The 23177-nt window shown below is 40.1% G+C and overlaps 3 protein-coding genes across 3 annotated transcripts; 1 reads left to right on the top strand and 2 right to left on the bottom strand.

Annotated features, from left to right (window-relative positions):
- Positions 1 to 972: 972 nt before the first annotated feature.
- Positions 973 to 12622, bottom strand: LOC113011291 (ankyrin repeat domain-containing protein 13C-like). Its single transcript, XM_026150768.2, has 13 exons — positions 11764 to 12622; positions 11630 to 11671; positions 9967 to 10071; positions 7424 to 7509; positions 7157 to 7202; positions 6888 to 6954; positions 6589 to 6733; positions 6355 to 6486; positions 5632 to 5793; positions 5467 to 5546; positions 5225 to 5323; positions 2437 to 2537; positions 973 to 2338 (listed from the first exon to the last, which is right to left on the bottom strand). Exons 1-13 carry the CDS (start codon positions 12122 to 12124, stop codon positions 2208 to 2210), a joined length of 1557 nt encoding a protein of 518 aa, XP_026006553.1. The 5' UTR covers positions 12125 to 12622; the 3' UTR covers positions 973 to 2207.
- On the top strand, positions 12607 to 14325 carry znf830 (zinc finger protein 830). Its single transcript, XM_026150773.2, has 2 exons — positions 12607 to 13207; positions 13294 to 14325. The coding sequence occupies exons 1-2, from the start codon at positions 12706 to 12708 to the stop codon at positions 13848 to 13850; spliced, it is 1059 nt and encodes a 352-aa protein (XP_026006558.1). The 5' UTR covers positions 12607 to 12705; the 3' UTR covers positions 13851 to 14325.
- Positions 14093 to 22237, bottom strand: efcab14 (EF-hand calcium binding domain 14). The gene is made up of 9 exons (XM_026150772.2): positions 21517 to 22237; positions 20813 to 20961; positions 20516 to 20661; positions 19693 to 19791; positions 19480 to 19587; positions 17154 to 17306; positions 16928 to 17036; positions 16698 to 16829; positions 14093 to 15636 (listed from the first exon to the last, which is right to left on the bottom strand). The coding sequence occupies exons 1-9, from the start codon at positions 21690 to 21692 to the stop codon at positions 15458 to 15460; spliced, it is 1251 nt and encodes a 416-aa protein (XP_026006557.1). The 5' UTR covers positions 21693 to 22237; the 3' UTR covers positions 14093 to 15457.
- Positions 22238 to 23177: the final 940 nt, after the last annotated feature.

Consider the following 23177-nt stretch of genomic DNA (forward strand, 5'->3'; position numbering starts at 1 on the left):
AGGTTGGGGGGGCTAATGATACAGATATGAAAATCCTCACATCTGGTTTAAAAACACTTAAATCACAGACATGGTTCAGCTGTTTGATCACAGAGACAATTTTGCCTTCAAACTAGTCAAAGGCAGATGCGCCTAAATTAGTAATGCTAACCTTTGGCATCACGTAGGTCCAGTGCAGCAATACTACATAAAGTCTTTATTGGCATAAAACTAATGCTGATGGAGGATTTCTAAACATAAATTTTCCAGTTCAGTTAGATCATTTTACATGTGGGCCACATATAGCCCACTTTGATGTGAAGTGGGCAGGACCATTTAAATAAAGTTGTGTAATTATAAATTTAGAACATATGGTTTTCATGAATTCACAGAAAATGCTTGTGTACTTCGGTGTCGTGGCTTGATCAACAGGAAAAGCGGTAAAACCGATGATAAGACAGGTAAAAGTTGAAAATCTAAGCATACCTTCACATTTTCTTAAGCTCGGCCAGAATGGAGTCTTTGCTGGGCTAATTCTGGTCTCTGGGACTTGTGTCTAAAACCCTAACTTGGACTAATCTGGCATAGGTTTCTAGACATTTAGGATGTTGAATATATTAAATCTTTCATATTAAAGTGAAAAGAAGCCCAGGCTCTGAGAAATTAAATATTTTTCAGATAAAATGACGAGTTTTATTTTCCAATGTCTGCACTAAACACTGAAGCCAAACGGACAGTGCTCTGCTAGTTTATTGCGTCTTCACACACTGACGATAAATCAGGGGAAATTTTATAATCTTTAGTATCTTGGGATAAAACCAGCTCTCCCTTCTTAGCCTCACCTCTTTAATAAACAGACTACAATATTGTCTTGAAGCATCGCCAGATTTGACCTAAAATACCCACTGAAGCGATAAGAATCCCCAATATATCAAAATATTTGTCCACCCCTCTGGAAGCCTCATAAAATTTTTATTACAAACACGCAGTCAGTTGAAAGATGATGCTGGTGCTTTATTTAAAGGGAAGTGAAGTAGGTATGGTTGCAGTACATATTAGCTGAAGCCAGACAGCTCAATGGATCAGATAATGTCTTATCTGGAGAGTTGAGAGATCCAGCAACGATCAACTTCACAGCTTAGTTCCCTCTACTTGCATTTATATATGTATACATATAGATATATATATAAAAAGATAATCATATGCAGACAACAATCAAGGAGAATTTATAAGCACTAAAACATTTTCTAAGAGTCAGTGTTCTAATTTCCAGTTTCTCCTTAAGTACCAGCCAGCCTGCAGGTAGTAGAACAGAGAATATACCTTTAAAGAAGCATGTGATCCAGGAGGCCAACACAGCCAGAGCATGCCTTAAATATACTTCTTATCAGTGCAGTGTTAAACTAAGAACAGTTTACCTGATATCTCACCTGGGTTCTCCCATTCACAAACGTACACACAACAACCCCTGGTACAGTACAGTTACTCACTCACACACTGAGCACATACGATCACGACAGACATGGAGAGACAGCCGAGAGGTAACATGAGCTAACCTGAAGATGCAGGAGACTGCGTCCCTGCGCAGGGAAAAGGCTCGGATATCGTACTGTAACAATGGAGGTCTTCTTTAATGCTAAACCTTATCCCAGCTGGTTAAAAACATTCTTAAGTACCGGAAATGTATTGCTACACAGTGTTACTCATTTGAGTCCATCTCTCTCTATATATTATAGATAATATATAAATGAATATTAAGCACAGTTTGAGGATATAGCTATATCTGCTATTCTTTTTGTTGTGAAGTACAGACGTGAATTATTTACAGACGAGGGTGTCAGTGCACTTTCAAGAATGGGAAGTCAGTTCTCTGTCCTTGAAGATGAGGGGAAATATTTAAATAGTGACGATGAAGTCTGACAGCTTTCAGAGTAGAGAACAGCAGCATGGAGCAGTGGGTTTAACTGCTCTGTTGAACAGCGAGTACAATGAAAGCTATCATCGATTTCACAAAAACGGCTCCCGAAGCATCTACATGTGAGGTGGCGCTCTAACACCTGCTTGCATTGATTTGCTTTGGATCCATCAGCCAACAGAGCAACTGATCACTAAGACCGGCCCCCACCCGCCCCTTCCTTTTCACAGCTAATAAATACAGAATAAAACAACACAATATTCCTTTTTTTGTCTGCACTTCCAAACTTGCTGGCCATATCCCCGTTTACAGATCAGAGGTCTGGGAAACGACTGGGATCTTCTTTGTAATCGGCGGGGATGAAGAAAATGGACTCTTCGAATTCGTCGTAACGGAATTCCTGAAAGGTGACGGTCGCTGTGATCGTGGGGAAGACGGGGATGTCTGTGAGGCAGGAAACACACGCAAAAAAAGGTTATTGGTGATCCTGCTCCTGAAACTCATCTACTCACAGGAATGCAACGACAGGTCGCTTCACATACCGAGTTTGACAGGAAAACCAGGCGGAAGTTTCATCTGGACAAACTCTCTGAGTTTGTTGAAGTGCTTGAACGGAGCTATGACCTCCAACACATTCAGTAATCTGGAAGCAGAAGAGAGTAAATCAGAACCTCACAAATTCTTACAAAAATAAATAAAAAATTAAAACGGATTCAATGCAATTCGAGATTTTGACTGAATTGCAAATCTTGGTAGAGGTTCAGCCACTTTCTCCACTCGACCTTCAGCACGCACGCACGCACACACACACACACACACACACACACACACACACACACACACACACACTTTCAAGTCATTCTAAGTGGTGATCCTCTGAATTTATTATTCATAACAGACAGATTCACATTTGATCACGATGTCATATGAAAGGCAGATTTTGCCTGGTTTGCTGTAATAACTTCGCCTGCTGATACAAGATTTCTTCGTCATTTCAAAGTTGCAGTCTTTGCGTCGCGCTCCTAAGCGGCATTCTAAGGAAAGAACATTTCCCCTTTAAAAGAAATATTCACTTGCTTTGTCTAAATGAAACTATTCCAGCATCAGCATTGGCTCTAAATGACCCTTTGATTACACCCGAGCTGAAACTAGATCACTTAAATAAATTTAAAAATAACAAAGTGATGCCAGTATGAACAAGAAAGGTAATCCTGTAAAATGAACACAAAAATTTAAAGATCTTATATATTTATGGACTTTATATTTCAGGTTAACAATTTCCATATATTATATAGTTTCATATAACACATAAATAACAAGAGGATAGTTGATACCGGCTATCTGCCGATATGCCGTGATCGGCATTTAAAAAGTAAAGGGAAGGCGGGAGAAATAACCTTTAAGCATGCTATGAGTGTTGATGTTTCATAGTTTCTCCACTAGAGGGCCTTCTGCAACTTCCCTGTTGGCAAGACGAGAAATCCATGACTTGTCGCAATAATCTTCTTATCTTGTCATTTTATCTTAGTAAGGACTAACAAAAAATAAATAAATAAATAAAAATAATAGAATGCTTTGTGTTTAATGTCTGAAAGAAATATAAAAAAAATATCGTCCTATATATCGGATTTTTTTATTACAAACTATCAGCCTTAAAAATTCTACATCGGCCTGGCTTTAATTTCTGTGAAGTACTTTTTTGTGCTGAAGTCTAAGGAATGTTAGATTTCCAGACTCAGGAAGTTATTTGTGCATACTAACTCATTTTTAGGACAAATGCACGATAATATAACACAATTTAACAGGTAGTAAACGCTCCCATTTTATTTACCCCTTCATTCATTCATGCACATATCAACTTTACCTCATTTCCATGTGTGGCGGTAGCTACAAGTTAGCCGTCCAGGTCTTTTCTCTTTCATGACTAAAACTGCCTTTCATGTAAAAGTTAAACCTAAAACACTGGAGTGACACTGATGGCTGCCCGTGATGATAATAAATCAGTTTCTGTGAACCCCCAAACCGATTCACAAGAAAATAGTCCAGTGTTTTATTTCATCAATCACACAAATCACACACACATGCAGTTTAGAGTGAAAGGTAAGCGGGCTGGGGAACTACCAGCACCAAGGCTGGAAATGATGCAAGAAGTGCAAAAGGTTTATCGTACAAATTATATTATTTATCATCAACAACTAGAGCACTGTCTATTTTGGGTCATTATGACATTAAAACCGAAAACGATCAAATACTAAACATAGCATATTAAACATTACAAAGAAAAATATGCAAAGGGGAAAAATTACATTAAAAAAACATTAGCTCTGATAAAGAGAGGTTTTTATTGCTGTCTCCATTAAGGTTCATTCAGTAGACAAGATAAAGCAATTTATTGCCTTTACTAAGTTCCCGTAATATTTAAACCCGAGCCACATCCCGCCTGAATCCCAAATGAGGGCAACGTGAAATGATCTTTTAAAGTGCTGGATCTTTTTTTATTAGTTCTTTCGTACACAGTCGCCAAAAGACTACTTGTGACCGCAAACAAAACCAGAACAGAAGGGGGGGGAGCTGGGAACGTGCAGCAATAACACTGAAACCAGTGCTTCTTAGACATGAAACATGTAGTTGATTGATGATGGAATTAAAAGCCAACTTTCTGATGCACAAACATGCAATGCACTGAAAGGATGGTTTTGTTCATTACATCCCAAAGATAATAAAGTATCTTTGGGATTAAGATGATTCCAAAGAGTTCCTGAAGAGTTTCACAGACTAAAAAGAAGAACCTACACTGACTTAACCAAGTCAGATAAAATATTTTTTGGGGAAAAATCTTTTCCAAAATTTATTATCAACTCTTGGAAAAAAACAAGGTTTAAAATATATATATAAAAAAAAAAAGATTTAAAACTGAAAAACTCTTATCAGCCAGGCCCATCATTTGGCCCGACTCTGAGAACAAGTCTCGACACACGAAAGCCTTGCAGCTCCAAGGTTACAGGTGCATACAGTAAGGCATGAAAAGAAGCGAATAAGAAATTTTAACTTCAAACAAACCGTGCCGGGTTCCCATGGTGGCCAAGCTGAGCAAAAGAACATTTTTGGTGAGGGTGGTGAAGGTGGGGGAGTGTTTGAATTTTGTAATCTTCTCATCAGTGGCTCTCTCCCACAACCAGTTGAAGCCCTTTTGTCTACCTGGCCCAATTATCTGATGTGATTCATCTCATCTCTGCACTACCCTTTTCTAGTATCCCAAGTGTATCCACCCAGGCTCAATCTGCACAGAAAGCTTCGCAAATAGATCTAAGGAGCAAGGGATGTACTTACGACTCAATGCCTAGAGGGAAATCCTGGCTCATGGCTACAGTAGCTTTGAAGTTCTTCTTGCTTTCCTTACAAACAAGCTCTCTGCCAAGATGAGGTGGCCTGAAGGTGAGAAGAGGCACAGACGAACACAAAAAGATGTTATTTCACACTCAGCAGTTATACATATTTTCTTCTACCTGCCCTGAATAAATTCCTAATTACAGTGAGGACTGATGACATCGTAGAAAACACAAGGTGCTTACTTTCCGTGCTCCGCGGTTATGTACTCCTCCCATGAAATTGTATTGGGTGCTGGAGCTGTGAGGGACTGCCTTCTCACGGGCTGGAGGGCAGAAAAACATCCGTCAGTGTTAGCACCATTCACCGCTGGCGGATGAAGCCACGGCCCTGAATTCTTTCCTTCTCACCTCAAAACTCTGCTCACTGATGCTGCCTCCTTTACTTAAGCTCTCCATGATGGCTTTGTTCCTCAGGATGTCTTCTTCACTTAGGTGCTCCCGCCGTTTCCTTGACTCCAGCACCAGACCGTTCACTGCATAGAAGTCAGCCAGGAAGTTTCCAACTCTCTCCTGTACAGGAAACAAACAGATGGTGCCATACTTCCAATGCAACAGCAGTAAAAACAAAATTTCAAACTTGGGATGTGCTGCACAGGCTGTATGGAGGATCAAAGTGAGGCTTGTGATGCCTTCAAGGGGTCATGAGGTAAAACCTAAGGGCTAAGTATGTTTATTTCCCACTGTTGTAATGTGGTTGCTCAGTTTTCTCCAGAATACTGTAGGATTTTTAACCTTACACTATAAAACGCCTCGAGGCAACTGTTTTTGTAAAATGGGAAAGGTCCCGGTGCTTAAAAACCCCAAAGTTCCTTTAATATGTTTTTTCCCCCCTTCTTCCTCCTAATGTTGTCCCATTTCTTTTAATGGATTAGATTTATATAGCGCTTTTCAAGGCACCCAAAGCGCTTTACAATACCACTATTCATTCACTCTCACATTCATACACTGGTGGAGGCAAGCTACAGTTGTAGCCACAGCTGCCCTGGGGCAGACTGACAGAAGCGAGGCTGCCATATCGCGCCATCGGCCCCTCTGGCTTTTGCTTTAACCATACTGTGAAATAAGCCTTACTGTTTTATCCTCTCTGAAGAGCCAGCCGATCTGACTACGGGAGAAAGTGATGGACTTGGTAGAAAGGGTTGCAGAGTAGACGTCGCTGCTCATCAGAATATCCACCTCCTCTTCTGTCTCCATCTCTGACTCCTTGGGGCAAAAACACTGAGTCAACTTCTTGCTGTTCATTTCTTTCACATCTTTCTGATAACATGATGTGAAACAGAGGTCTCCTTATGCCCCCCCAGTTACCTCGTGGTGTATTCTTTGGTACACTTTTGCTTCATTGTCCAGAACCACAAAGGACTGGGACGGTGCGGCGTCGCCGTTGAAAATGAAGCTAAGATCGCCGCGCTGACATTTCATATCGGTGAAGTCTATGAGAGTGGTGTCAAGTCTAAATCAAGAGAGAGGAGGAAGAGTGTGTGAAAAGATAGTTACGTCCTACTTTTCAGAGCTAAAAGAAGTTCTCGACCTCAATAGGAAACATGCTACATTAAACACACAGTGGTGTAGATGGGGGCAGACTTTAGCTAGTATTTATATCTTACCTGATATTGATGCCCTGCTTGTAGATTTTACAGGCATCGGATGGCAGCATCCGGGACAATAAAGGCACTACAACAGATGAGACGTGCATTTATTCAATAGTGACTTCCTGCTGTGTTCGCACTTAATGGAGGGTTTTGGGTGAGGTTACAGCTCCGGAAATTTTCAAAGGATTTAAAAATCAAGAGCAGCCTCAAACTATTACACGCTGTAGCTGTGTGTGAGAATATGTTGCAGAAAATTTCACATTTGTGTGAAAGTTAAAACTCACCCCAGCTCTGAAAGTCCCAGTGCAGCTCCAGATAAAAGTCACCGAGCTGCACCAAAGCATTCAAACACATCAAAAGGTCAACGCACAACATAACAGAAAGTTCAGATTATACGTGCATCATCACTTGATATTGCATGCTCACGGGTAGTCAGCAGACATTTAACCAAATCAATACAGAGAAGGTTTTTCAAACTTTATGGGACTAAAGGTTTAACGATGTCAGTGGAAAACCTGAGTTTGTCATCACAGTGTTTAAATGAGTCTCACCTCTCTGAGAGCTTTGAGTAATTTTGGCCTCTTGTCCTCCACACTCTCCCTCGACTGCTGCTTTAGTTTCCGCAGTATTGCTGTGACTGGGGGGAGACAACAGGGATGGATCATAATGGATGTGTATTATAAAAATGTGGTATGACTTTCAAACTCATTTTTTACATTGTGTGCCACATACAGGCCTCTGTGATCTTAAGTGGGCCGGGCAGGCGAAACTGTCCTTTCTGTCAGCGTAAAGATGTTTAGCTACACATTAAACCCCTGAAATATCTTAATATAAGAAAAAGCAGTGGCAATTTTAACAGCATGTCTCAGTTTTTCTAAATGATTTCATTGTTCAGCTATTACTTAATTCCTCTGGTTTGCATGAATGGTCATAAGGCTATCTTTACCAAGACTGTAAAACATATAAAAATAAAGTTAAAGGTCCCCAAAATGTATGCCCTCCTTCACATTTTCAGCCTGCCAGTGGGCCAGACTGGAGTCTTTGCCAGGCCGATTCTGGCCACCTGGCCTTATGTTTGACCCCGATCTAAAGTCACAACTGTGCATTTTAACAGGAGCTGCTGAGTGCATGTTATTAATACATTTTTAAACCCCTAAAGCATGAGTATTGGCACAAGCCACAAATATTTTATGGTGGTCACCCTCTCTTCCAGCATTTTCAGATGACCTTTCGCGCTGAGGGAGATATGAGTGCCAGGATATGCATATTTCACAACCAGTCCACAGGACTGAACTCTGTCACCCAAACCCCGACACACTGATTGCCACAACGCGTCAGTTAAAATTGTGTGATTTTCATAGATTATTACATAACACAAAAACACTGAATCCCACCCAGCTTTATATAATTTATATAACTGTGCAGACACCACAGCTGTGTTTGGATCGGCTGATGTAACCCGTTGGCTCGTGAAGTGCACGACTTCCTCTCACAAACTGACCAGCGTCCTCTCAATGATACCAGAATGAACCACAAAAAAAAAAAAAGGAAGAAAAAAAATTATATCTCAGCATATCTCACACGTATCCTTGGTTATTTCAGCCAGGGGAAATATTAGGCAGAAAATAGACGTGACCGAGGAGAGAAGTGCTGACGAGGCACACGCTGCTGCACTCGGGTAGTTCATAATCGCACGTCCAGATAGCGAGCTGCTGACACGATGGGCACATGTGTAAAAGTGAAAGCTGATGACCAATGACAAGACTGCAGTGCTTTGTGACAAGCTATAACACACACAAATAGACACTTGACATTTGGCAAACCCCATTATTATTCCTTGCTCTCTGTCTCTCTTTAACACCAGCTGTGCACCGGCTGTAATTTAGCCAAAGATTTAAATCTAAATATCCTTTGTCACTGGATTATGAATTTCTATGCATGGTTTAAATGCACCCGGCCCCCTCTCTGCCCCTCTGCCACCCCTTCACCCTTGTGAGTGATGTGACCTTCTCAAAAGCAAAGCTCCCGGTCCCAGTCCCAAGACAGCCTGCCACAGCAAGCACAGAGAGCCGAGACGCATACTAACAAGGCTGAGGGTCATTATTCAAACTACCAGGCCTCAAACGCTTTGTCGCAGGCTGTGTAAGAAAATGATGCTCATAGCTCACTCGTATCATCTATAGAGCCAAAAGCAAGAACTAAAAATGTGCAGCTCAGCACAGCTACAGAAACTAAAATAAATTATTTACTATTCAGCCCTTTTAGCAGACAATTTATATGTTACTTTAGCTTGAACAAATCGCACTAACTTAACCCAAAACCTACAAGGACAGAGGAGCGAATATATCTCCAAAGCATTAGCTGGGACCTTTTACATGTCATTTGACCCATTTCACTAGATGTCGAACCTAAAAGCGGTAGCATCGTTAAGCAGGGCAGTGGCAAGCTTTAAGCTTGGGGCTAACACTAAGCCATTGCTAAGGCAGCGTTCCAGCCCATCTGGATGGTGAGTGCTCAGAGAAAATCCCCACCATAGCTTTTTAGATGGGATGGCCAGACAGCACTTGTTGTGGTTAAACACTTACATGACTAACAAATGATCCTTTGAATACTAACAGGAGACAATTTGCTAGAAATTCTACATCTTCAGCCTTATTACACAAGTTTTATTTGTCAAAAAAAAAAATGAAACACTGATCTAACCCTCATTTAATGTAGACATGTTCTCTGAAACTTAAGATTTCATCTATAATCAGAGTAACTCATTTGATTCCTGATGCCAGTGCAAAGCATGTGGGGAAAGAAAATCCAACCAAAACACTGCAGCTATCAAGCTGATGTTCAGTAACACCACTACAATATGAACATTCATACAGAACACCTTCCCAATTACCGATATGACTGAATAACCCACAAATACTGTCTAAAGAACACATTGTATATCTATATAACCCTCAGATAGGCAGAACTCAGCCTAACTGTCAAAACAGGGAGTGTGTATGATTGCAGGTGTGACACTGAGATTGCAACAAACAGATCCAAATATGAAAAGCTCAAGTCAGTCTACAGCTATTCAGAGTAGTTTTAGGCTTACTCATTTGCCTGTCGCCGTAGCTGATGGCTTCTGCTAGAGGACTCCATCCCTGTGCATTTTTTATCTTTACAGGTGCATTATGGGCCAACAGGAGGAGAGCGCACTCTGAAAAGGAGGAAAAAGAGAAGAAAACAACCAAACAATGAGTGACAAATGTGATTAGTTCTACAGTTCTGTTACTGCTGCACTATCACTACATGCATTGTTATTAGAAACAATTTTAATATTTGCAAAAGGCCACTATATAGTGTTCTGCACATGCTCAAATTGCGCTCATTTACAGGACCATGATTTGAAGGGTTGGTAAAACGGGTTTACCCACAATAATGTTTCTCATGCTGTATACTGCTGCAGCACTCTGTGGACTTCCTGACTAAAGTGCTTCTCTTTAAGGATCCTCTCCCAAAAAAAACCAAAACAGTTTGCTTTAATCGGTGAGCTGGCCTGACAACATGTTTAGAGCTGTGGGTGCTGAAATCACACCACAACCATTGCCTTTAACTTATGTGAATGTAATCTCATCCATTACAATGTCAGGGTTTTAACAGCAGAGAGCAGCAGGTTCAAAAATGGCTCGAAAGCGACATGTGGTTGATATTAGTCATAACAGGCTGTGTTTGTGTCACTGTTTGACAACTGAAATAACAAAGTGTACATCAGAGCAGCTTCAATTTAGAGTAATTTCTATAAAGACACAGTGCATGGGCGCAGAGAGAGCAGGAGAGAAGCAAACAGATGGTAATGCTGGCCACATTAGAGACAGACACATGCTTACGCTAAACATTTCCTGCATGTCGGCGGAGTTGCCATAAAAACTAAAAGTAGTACACTTGGTCTTCAGTTACTCAAATGACAGGAGTGCATGAAGACTCTTGACTTTACTCATTCCTACAGTTATACTTGGCAGATTTGGCTCTAGCAAGGAAATAATGGCAGACTGTGAAACAGCTGTCTGCATCTGGATTAAGTTGAGGCAGCTGTTCTGTCTTCATTTGATGGCATGCCAAACTAGGCATCAGACAGCCACTTTGTTAAACAGTGAAGTAGGTACGGGGCAGCTGTGGCTCAGGTGGTAGAGCAAGTTGTCCACTAATTGCATGGTCGCCAGGGCAAGAAACAAATTCTTTTCTAATAGTTCAGTTTAATCTGTATCAAATTAAGGTTTCAGGACTAGAGGACTTTGCGTGGTACACAGACTACAAAGAGCTTTGAGTCAAATTTGTGTTATAATTGACACATAAATGAAATTGTGTCTCTGTGCCCATAAATTGGCTTCTTTGTATGCAATTACTGATATATGTGGATTTCTCTGAGCCTAACTAATGTGTCATACCAAGATTATGTTATCGCTGCTCTGCAGAGGTCAGATAAGACACGGTTATGCGCACAAAGGGTATGTGGGCTATTCCAACACAGGAATAGGGAACTGCTGCGTTCAAAGGGGGCTTTTAATGAGGATTCAAAATACTCTTTTAATAAAGCCATGTTAGGCCACGGAGAGCACGGCAGATTTAGTCAAATTTCCTGGGCTTAAGCAGATACTGGAAGATTACTTTTTCAGAGTGCTCTTGGTAATTTTGTTTAATCCAGTGCAAGGCAATAATAATAATAACAATTTTAAAATGAGGTTATTTCATTTTACTACTCTATGGTTCAGCATTACCTTTGTGGCCCAACATGACAGCCAAGTGAAGAGGTGTGTTTCCTGGAATTAAAAAAATAAACACATCAAGTAAATATCAGCCTCTAGCACAAACACTGTAAATGGAAATGGAAACATGACAGCAGAAAGCTTACCATGCACATCCTTCTGGGAGATGCTGTGGGTCCTGATGAGAGAGGAGAGCCTACGCACATCTCCCTTAAACACGCATTCATGCACAGGGAACTCCAAGTCGTCACTGGTCAGGATTATTGGGTTCTTGTTGTTGTCGCTGACAACTGATGAGTTACCGTTGATGTTGTTGGCATTGAGCTGCTGCTGTTGTTGTGCCGAGGTTTTGATTGACTTCTGGAAAGCCTTGTTGGACTTGAAATGCTTACCGGTGCCGTTAGAGATAGTCCCGTTGGAGGTCTCATCGTACGTGTCCATTATCTCGTCATTTTTGTTCGGTTTCTTGTGGTCCTTTCTCATGGTGCGTATCTTCTCACCTGTCATGATGTCTATCGTGCGGTAACTGGTGAACTACACACGAGGCTAACGTATGGTGAAGATGCGATATGGTAGTGGGCATTAGCAAAAACTCCACAAATATGAAAAATGCTCAGTCCTATTAGAAATTTTGAGCTAACGGCGACGCTTTTTCGCAACGCTTCTTTTATTAAAATAGCGGTACGCGGTTCCTAGGACACGTTAGCTAGCTGCAAGAAAATGAATATGGTTTGATTTATCTATGGGTGCGGCGATGAAAACAAAAAATAATGACAAACATTAAAAAAACCACACACACAAACAATGAATCGGGATAATAAGAAAGAAGAGCAAACGACTACATCGTTGTCTCTTCTACCGCGTCTCTCGGATGCAGGTTTTAAAACGGTATCGACGCTTTGCGGCTGAATTCAGGAGAATCGGGCGATACAACAATACTGAGCTTCAGCTAACATCTCTGCTAACCCCGTTAGCAGGCAACTGACAGATCTCGCGAGATTATTGTATTGCGTCATCTTTATGAGACGCGCGTACTTCTCCAGAAGCAACTCGCTGGCTAGCTAACGAGCTTGTTTTTGTTTACAAGAATGGCGACCTCTAAGAAAGGGAAGAAAGTTGTTAATCAAGAGGAACTTCGACGGCTAATGAGGGAGAAACAAAAGCAAGCCAGTGACAAGAAACGCGTCGAGTCTCCGTTTGCTAAATACAACAGTCTCGGCCACCTCAGTTGTACCCTGTGCAATGTGCAGGTGAAGTCCGAACTGCTGTGGTCGGCGCATGTTCTTGGGAAACAGCACAAAGAAAAGGTTGCTGAGCTGAAGGGAGCAAAAACTCAACCGGTGACACCGCAGAGTCAGCCACTGAAGCGGAAAGCACCCGACGACGAGGACGTTAAAGGAAAAAAGGCGAAACCCGCAGCGGCTCCTGGTCAGCCTTCGTTAGGACTGCCAGGAAATTTCTTTGAGAAACCCAGCGAGAGGGCAGCTGCTTCTTCACAGAAGACTGCAGGACTGAGCCTGCTGGCTGGAGTCTATGATGAGGACGATGATGATGATAATGAAGCTACTGGGGAGACATACAAACATAACAGTATGTTTGCACTGAAGCAATTTCCTAATGTTGTAAACCCGCTCAACATTTGGCAATAAAACCCTTTCTGATTCTGATTCTGACAGGTGAACAGGTGGCCACACATCCGCCTGCTCAGAAGGATGAAGCTGCAGGACTACCAGCTGACTTCTTTGACAGCTCCATCCCACCCACGCCTGCAATCTCCCATTCAGGCTCCATCCTCAAAGCAGACGTTCAGGAAAAGATCCCAGAGAAGAAAGACAACACAGCCGAGGCGCTCCCGGAGGGTTTCTTCGACGATCCGGTTAGAGATGCCAAAGTGCGCAACGTGGACGCTCCTAAGGATCAAATGGACAAGGAGTGGGAAGAGTTTCAAAAGGAGATCCGACAGGTGAACACAAAGTCCGAGGCCATCGTGGCAGAAGAAGACGAGGAGGGGCGACTTGAACGTCAGATTGATGAAATTGATGAACAAATTGAGTGTTACAAGAGGGTGGAAGTACTGAGGGACAGACGGGATGTGGTGAAGAGCAAGTCTCTGCCCAGAAAGCAGGAACAAGTGGACACTGGCGACAGCACTGAAGAAGAAGAGGAGGAGAATGAAGAGGAGTTGCTGGGGCTTTTGTCGCAGGACTGGAGAGCCAAAGGAGCTCTGGCCTGACTTTCTCTTGATATGTGTGACTGACCTCAGTTTTATTCAGAATATTGTTATAGCCTTCCTCAAGGTGGATGCCAATTTGTTCCAGTTTCCAAAAACTGTGAAGTTTGTGAAAATGTCTATCAAATCTTTCTCCCTTTGTATATTTCAGACTGGATTGGATATAATTCTAGTAAAAGACCTGAGTGCCACAGACACATGAGAATTGCCACTTTGTCTTATGACACATGGGAATCCAACAATCAAACCTTTAACTGTATGTTTATTCATTGGTGCTCAAACAAAGACATTCATAAAATCTCTCATTTACATACAGTAGCAGCATGGACCCAAAATCTATGCAATGGCGACCAAAGCCAGCTAACCCATGTCCCGCAAAAACAATTAGTCGCCTACGTTAAGTTATAAATAATGCGTTCATGTTACATAAAAAGGAACATGCAAAGCACAACAGAATTAAAAAATGCAACATGTTGGATTATGTCTCTAAAGCAATTTTTTTTTATCATCCCAACCCCATTTACAAGGTAACTAGATTAGAATACATTTTTACAGCATACAACAAAGTCTGAATATGACAAATTTATGATGTAAGTACAACATTATGAGGCCATTTAAATGGCATAAAATGAGTCAAGTCCAGAGTGACGATCAGTGCTTCTTATACTACCTGTTACATATTGTGAGCTATGTCTTCTGCCTTTCCACTGCAATTCTACACAGGTAACATCTAAATCATTTTGTTATTGCTACATATGCCTCATGAGTTACGGCTTTAAAAATCTTTTACGTGACTTTAAGTGTTCGTAGCCCTTCAAATCTGCAAAACATCAGGAAAATGCATAAAACAGAACCACAGTCACTAGATATACATGTACAGATGGATAATATACATGATCCAAACCATCTGAATAAGGTAAATGAGGAGGAACAATCAAACTTGTATCCAGCGTAGAAAAGAGCATACAAAAGTATGTTTTTGGAGAAGTAAGGAAATTGTCTAAAACCAAAACAAAAGCCTGACAAAGCTGTTTATAGTAGTCATTTGTAAACATTCATAAAATTCTATCTCATGTTCTATAAATAAAGTTTACGTGAGTTGTACCAGGTGCCGGCAGGAGGAAAGTCTGCTATACACTGACAGTTACAGCCTCAGTAAAAGCTAAATACACAAAAACTTTACATCAAGATGAGACAGTTGGTCCAAGGAACGAACAAACCAACCAACAAATAAAGACAAGTACATGAACACTGCAAGTCTTAAGATTCAGGGTAAAGCAAGAGAGTCAAAATAATTCACACTTATTTTCCATGGATTAATAATATAAACCGAGCCGTTTGTTAACATAGGAGCTGGATGTTCTATATACAGATACTCATTTGGATTGCTGTTAAAATTTAAGATGCTTTGGGGCTGACACTAAGTCGAAATGGACTCGAGGATGGGGAGCGAGTACGGGGAACGTCAGTGTCACTTTTTCCACAATCAGTAAGATAAATATTCAGTTCAGGAAAGTGCAGCAATTACAGAAAAGAGGCGGAAAACCCAAACCCCACAGACCCAGCTGGGTATTCAATACTGTTCACTGCTCTCGGTGATGATGATGTGCTCACAAACCTAAAGCAGCTCTCAGCTCCTTCAGCGAATACTTCTGATCCCCGTCAGTGTCAAAGCACTTGACGATACGATGGCTGGGTGTTGATGTTCCAAATATTTCCCTCAGGTCCTCGTAGGTCAGACTCAATGAATTTTGTTCAGCATCTGTCTGCTGGAACATGCGTTCCAAGTCTGTAACAAAAAATATTTTAATTACAAACAAAATTTGTACACTTTGGAAATATTTAATTTTCTGCTAAAAGCAAAGCAACAAGTTCTGGAGCCTCCTCACTTCTGTCCTGTTAGTTTGTTTTAAAACATCACATAGCTTATTAAGATTTAAAGAAAAAAAAAATCATAAAGAACATCAGGATTCAGCATTTATGATTTTAGAGTTAGAGCCGAAATACAAGGCATATACAACCACCAACAAAAAGTTGCCCAGTCTTCAGCAGATACATGTACTGCACATATAGTGACTGGGTGGAAATGCAAACTGCAATTTCCTAATTGTAAACAAATATGGTATATAACTGCCATGGTGTGGCTCAGTTTACCACACAAAACTGAACCTGTTTAATCCAGAGGTTGTGGCATCACTGCTTAGAAAGTGACCGTTCACAGTAGTGTCCTTCTTCCGTCCTGCAATCAATACCTGCACTCATGAAATTCAATTATTTGCTCTTAATTATGTTTCATTTCATGCCAGGACATTTGACAGAAATCTAATTTCATAGGTTTAGAGCATGTCCACACATTTACAGTTTTCTAAGAAAAATGCATTTCCGCACCACTCTAGCATTAGGAACCCTACAACTGAGTCTTTTAGAAATGCCTGATATTAGGTTTGCTAGTATGTGTGGAGATGCTAAAACATTCTTCTGACAACAGATCATTTTCATATAAGTGTGGATTTAGCCTCACTGTACTACAAGGATATGAAAGGACTGCGATGGTTTTGTTCTTGCAGCGCCTCGAAAGCTCATTAACGCAATGTATCCCTTTTGCTGAATCAATGCAAAAAAAGTATCAAAATAAGATTAGGGGATTATGCGCTGGGCTATTTGTTGGCTGAAAGGTAGTCTTATCATCTTGGTAAGGTTGCCAGGCAACAAGCAGAGACTCCTTTCATTACAGCGAAGAATCAATCGTCTCATTTAACTTCACAATAAAGCCAGCGTGTGTAATTCCCAATATTTTGATTTTTTTTCTTATGAATGCTGAGATATGTATTTTATAGTGTTAGAGTGCACCTGTCAGAGAACCGATGCCAGGCAGTGACACAGTCTTTGGACATTTTGTCCAAATATGTCTCCTCGAGCGGTTTGCAGTTAAAAAGGGAGGATGCCTGCTCGTCTGTGGCTCTGTCAGCGGGGTGGTGATCTCTGTCAGAAAATACATAAATAAAGAAGAAATAAGCATTAAAATGCAACACGGGGCAAATATGACCTCTGTGATGAGCTCCCTTTTGTCTACACTTTACCCTGCACATCCCCCGGTGTTGCTTTGGTTGTTGTAGCTTCGTTCACCGCCTCAGTTGCTGGACTTTCACTGCTGACTGCTGCTTCAGGTGCTGGGTCATTGTTGTTCAACTGTACAGCAGAAGATAAAATAAAAAGTGCTTACAGTGTTCCTGTAAATCCTGGTATCAACACAACGCCACAAAATCATCAAAGGGAAGGGAAAAAAAGGCTCATCATATTACTGACGCTTTGTTTTGAGCCGTTCTCTAATGAGGCCACTCTCTGATGAAGATCTGCCACTGTAGAGAGGAGGATGTGGATCTGCTCATCAGTCCATGTGTGGTGCTGCTCCTCTGTCTTGTTAACCTCACTCATGGCTTTTCTCAGGTCTGTTATGTCCTATAATGATTAAAAAGAACATGTCAACCATCTCATAGTTAAGGGAAAATTGATTTTATACCAAGGTGTTAACAGGTTCAGGTTGACAGTGTACCTCATATGACTGCTGCAGTCATGGTATCAGGTAGATGGAAGTGTACAATTACTTTCTGTGTGTCTTTTATCTTCCTGTTGTGCTAATGAAAAATAATGTGGAGAAAACATTCTGCAGTCGTCTCGGATATTTGACCTAGTTTCACTCTGCAAACTAAAGCATCTAAGCTCCCAAAATAGATTGGCACTTGTTTCATGTATTATGGATGGAAACACAAGGCATGAATCCAAGAAATGACAGGACCTTCTTAACCCAGCAACTCCGTCAATGTAAGCTTGACAAGAACTGCAAAAGCATGCATGCATTTGTGGTTTAACAAGTTAATCTCGCTGTGGCGAAGTTCACCTCAGCTTCTGGTTTGGATCTGTGTAACAGTTAAGCAGATCAACTAACATTTCATCGACTGAAACGCCTTGGTCATGTCTGAGTAGATATGTCTCAATTCTGAGTGAGACTGAAAGTACATTAGACAGCAGGACACCAAGTTATTTAACGCATTCATTCCAGTGCGCGCAGTACTTGTTTTATGCGCACACCTGTCTCTATACGTCCATACATAAATAATAAATAAGATCTGCAGCCTTCAGCAGCATTTGAAGGGAGCAGAGATGTAAATAAAAACAGACAAGCTGTCAAACAACATAAGTGAAATCCAACTTTGACATTGACTCATAAAATAATTTTTCAGCTTTGCTCATGTGAAATACTAAAGCTTGAAGCCCTATCCTATTTCTGAAGGAATACAGCTACTGATTATTCTGTGATGGTTGTCAGCTGCCAACACTGCATTAACCCTTCAATATTTGTGAAAAACTGCTGGGAAGGCTATACTCATGGACCCTTCTGCCTCTCATACAATTTATCAACATTGAGAAACAGTCGTAACTACTGAGACACACTGAGATATATAACCACTGGCTACTTTATTAGGCATATCTTGATAGTGCCAGCTAGGATCCCCTTTTTCCTTCAGAACAACCTCAGTTCTTAGTACATAACGAGTGGTTATTTGAGATACTGTTGCCTTCCTATCAGCTCAAAGCAGTCTGGTCATTCTTTTCTGACCTCTGGCATTTTCACCCAGAGAACTGCTGCTCACTGGATATTTTCTCTTTTTCACACCATTCCCTGTAAACCCCAGAGATGGTTATGAGGAAAACTCCCAGTAGAACGACAATATGCGAAATACTGAGACTAGCCCATCTGGCACCAACAACCATACCACATTCACTTAAATCACTTTTATCCCCCATTCTGATACTCATTTTGAACTTTCGCTCATCTTGACCATAACGACATGCCCAAATGCATGAAGCAGCTGCCACGTGTTTGGCTGATGTTCCTAAACATGCAGTTGAACAGGTGTAACTAATAGAGTGGTCACTGAGTGCATGTGGATAACACATGCACTCAGATAACACATGCACTCAATAACACAAACAAGAGGGTTGTGTACATTCTAGAAGGAAAGTAAAAAATTAAGAATAAAAATAGTTACATTTAAGTGACTAAAAATGTTTTTTGCATGTGTAACTACACAGAGCAAATTATTAAAGGGAATTTTTTCTGTTCTCTCGTTTGCTTAAATCTGCATAATTAACAATTAAAACAAAACGTAAAACCTAATTGCTTATACCTATATACACTTTCTGAATCAAGTAGCTTTAGCCATTTTCGCTTCAGTTTAAAAGACATTTTTCCTTCAGAAATATTAAAGATATCTGTGCTCCCTGACATGACACTAAGACAAAAGAAGAAAAACTGAGTGTTTAAAGCAGTCTCAGATTTTTGCTTTCAGAAATTGTTTGCGCATTTAATGTAATTATTACCTGAAATCTTTCCCAGGTTTATTATCAACATACATTAATGTAACTGCATGCAAACAATGGCCAAATAAGGAAAAAGTACAATTAGTCAACTGCAAACATACACAAGCAAGAAGTACAAAAGCAATCTGAAAGTGTGAATGTGTGGAGGAAGCGCTTTCAAGATCTGATATGCTCTTTAGTCACAACATGTAGTTGTACCAACTGTCAGTTGTTCAATCCAAACTATTACAAATGTCACTGATAAATTTACCACTGTCTCCTTCAAGTCGTCATCTTTCTTCTGAGTTTCAAGAGCAGCCTGCATAGTCTTCACATCGTGTTGTACACTTGTAAGCGTGCTCCCAATTGTAGCAACACTCTGGAAAAGAAAAATATTTGTAAAGTCACTTCTAACAAAATTTTTAAAAGGGGGAAAAAAGTACAAGGCATCTTTTTTCTGTTTTTATTACCCTTTTCTTCTCACCTTTTGAAGCTCTTCTACTGTTGTTGGAAGGCTAATTAAATCAGCAGCGGATTTCAAGTTGGCCTTTAAATGGTTTACAGCAGAGTCCAGCAAACTGATCTGTACAAATAAAAGACACAAACCATCCACTTTATTAGGAACACCTAACAAAAAATGCAATCTAATAGAACATCCCTCAAATTTACCATCACTAATGTTACAATATTCTGTTTGTTTTACATATTTAAAACAAATGTATGTGGTGCTTTTGGACTGTATTACTATTACATTATTATACTAGGTATGTTATTTTGTCCATCTTGCTTTGAATTTGAATGTTTCAGTAAAAATGTAACATGTTTGTTAATAAATTACTAAAAAGCTGACGTCTTAGTCTGGTGACTTCAACAAACTGGCATCTTTATATATTCAATCATTTTATCTCAGCAAACCTAAACTTAAGACTAAAGAGACTAAATAAATGTAAAAATCTTCTTCTTTGTTCCTACCTATCATTTCAGAAAATTAAAAAAAATCCAATCCAATTTGTAGGAACATAAATTATGCATTTTCTTTTTTACAAGTTAACACCACAAATTAAAAAAATATACTTTAACTACTACTGTTGGCACCACTTCTATTTCATGCATTATATCTGCAATTTCGAAAACTTTTCTAAAGCAATTTTCAGCTACATGGTATGAAAAGTGCATCATCCTGAGTTAAATCTCACTCTAAGTTTAACTACCACTCAGTAGCTTATCATTAACAGCTCAGTTTTGTATGTATGACTGAGTAAATGTCGAGGTGGTTTCAAAACCTCCAGACAGACATTATGACTGACCTTTCGGTTCATTTCTGTCAGATTGGACCAGAGTTTGTTCAGGCCTCTGCCACCGTTCTCAATATCATCAAGCTGTCTCTCCTTGTTTTTCAGGTCCTCGCTTAATTTTGGTATTTCACTTGACGAAACCTTCTGGCTGGATTCCACTGTAACAAAAAACAACATAAGTGTTAAAATAAAGGAATATGTGACTGTTTAACTAGCATATAAAATGCTTGTGTACAAAGTACAAGACCTTTTTTTTCTTTTCTTTTCAGTGATAACAAAAAGATAACAAGGTTTGTTTAGGAGTCTTACTGCTGTGCAGCTTTTCTTTCAGGGAGTCCAAATCTTCTTTCAGAGCAATCTGCATCCATATGAGCCCAGCACAAGCCATGACACAGGCAGCTAATATGATGAACAGAAACAAGGGATAGCACACATTGCAGCACTGTGTGTAGCTTCTTCTGTAAAGAGAAGAAACACAGTAACGTGAGACAGCTTTACAGCCGTACACATTCTTCCATTTTTAATGAAGGAGATATTTTCAGAAGGCTGTGTGCTATGTTATGGGAATTATGAGGATTATTTGTAAGCAATCATGCTTCAGAAATCTGGATGGGTAGATTCTATACAGTCAATGATTTTCCTGATGCTCCGAGCACAGAAGCAGGAGAGTGAATTGATCTGACAATAAAGAGGTTTTCTTTTAATCTCTGCACTATAAAGGCAGTGTGCTCGATGGGAGCTGACTGTTGAAATGATGCTGAAAAACATATTTATTATTTTTACATTTTCCCATGTATCCCTGAAGTTTATAAAATAGTGACAAGCCAGTCCCAAAGCATGACACATTAAAACACAAGCACACGTTATTAAAAGTGAATTCAGAGGTAGAACTCACTTTCAGATTTTCTTTAGAAACTCAAAGTGAATTTAAGGCATCTTATTAATGAGGTCAATTGCGTAGGAAAAAACATGCTATACACACGTAACAAAATCTCGTTAAACTGCTTACTTACTTCCCAAAGTTGACTCCGCCGTTCATGCCGTTGAAGTCGTCATCGTCGGAACTCGAGTCCGATTCCGAGTCCGGAGGCTCGGTTCGGAGAAGCCGGTGACCGGATCCCTTTTTGGTCTTCTTCCTCTTGCTGTCCCCGAGACCAATCAAAGCATTTAGCTCCTTCCTCTTCTTCATCTTCTTTTGAGGGGTCAGCGAACCCGCCGAGCCCGATTTAAACCCCACTAAATCCAATGTTTTGTCCAGTTTGGTAGATGTTAAGTTTACGGAGCGGAGCTAAGCTAACTTAACGTCCTTTTGCTAGCTTAAATTTCAACCAGGCAATGGTGCAAATAGATAAAAACACATCGGTTTTTTGGATTCTTTACCATACAAATAATGCACGAACAAAGTGTTCGGTGTGACGTTACCCTCCGACAAATAAAGGAGCTTCTCTAAAATAACTTGTTAAACGCGCTACCGGTTAGCTTCCTCGGCTAGCATCTGACAGCTTGCTAACGTTTGCTAATGCTGGTCGCCGCTGTGCTCTTACAACGTCTCATTGAATTTTAAAATTTGCTGCTCTGACCTGTGTCATTTCCGAAACACAGCATTCAAGTGTTTAAATAAATCAATACAACCTGTCGGTCATATCGTAAACATATTTCCAACAACAATTTGTTCTGCTGCCTGTGTTGTTTGGGTAGGGCGTCCCAGTAATCTCACAGCTCATTGGTCCAAAACGGTGCCACTTCCTGCGCTCCGTTTTGACAGGGAGCGAGCCATGGGAGCAAAACACCAGCCGTCCCCGACAGACAGACAGCAGTCGCACGGTCGTGTCAAAAAGTGACAGATAATATTTAAACTGTTGTAAATGACTTATAATCTGTCACTGTGAGCCAGGGTTTTGCAAATCAAAGAAGACCGATAACAGTGGAACACAGAGTAGGTGCAATAACGCTGAGTCATATATAAATATATATGAAACAAAAAATTTGATGGAGCTTTAAAGAAAACAGACGACAGTCTATGAATATTTAATCATTTGATTACAGTCTATTATATACTTTAAAAGCACCTGTTGTCTTGTAATGTTCCTACCTTTCATGCTTTGCTGAGGGAGGTTACATGCAAATGTGTCAGCCAATTGATTCAGAAAATCTGGTCATAATAGTTTTAACTGTGCCTTCTTTAACTGATAAGTGATGTTTTCCTACTTCTCAAAACACTGGAAAATTTCACGGTGTAATCACTGATGATTGTATTTTTGTGTTGTCTTTTATTACTTTTTTGTTTTTTGGTTTCAAGTGGACTATAATGACTGAAATAAATAAAGTTCACTTAAGTTCAGGATGTAAATTACAGTACAATAATTAAGAACAGTGTTGTGCACATGGCACACATAATTTAAATATCAGATAAATATAATACAATATAATTCTCTCTCTTATTTTGTGTATTTGTGATAAAATTGGGACAAAGTTTATAATAGCATAACAATAGGGGTTTATATGTTAACTTCTTGGTTCTTTCATTTTTCCATGTTTTTAGATGAGGCACTGTTTTAAAATATAGGCTTTAATAATGTTGCTAAAATACAAATCATGATGACATTTTATAATTAACATGGAAAAAATTCTTATTGCAAATTAAAGATATGCTGTTTAACAACAGGAGGAGTTG

The sequence above is a fragment of the Astatotilapia calliptera genome, chromosome 18 (assembly GCF_964374335.1).
Source record: "Astatotilapia calliptera chromosome 18, fAstCal68.1, whole genome shotgun sequence".
NCBI lineage: Eukaryota > Metazoa > Chordata > Actinopteri > Cichliformes > Cichlidae > Astatotilapia > Astatotilapia calliptera.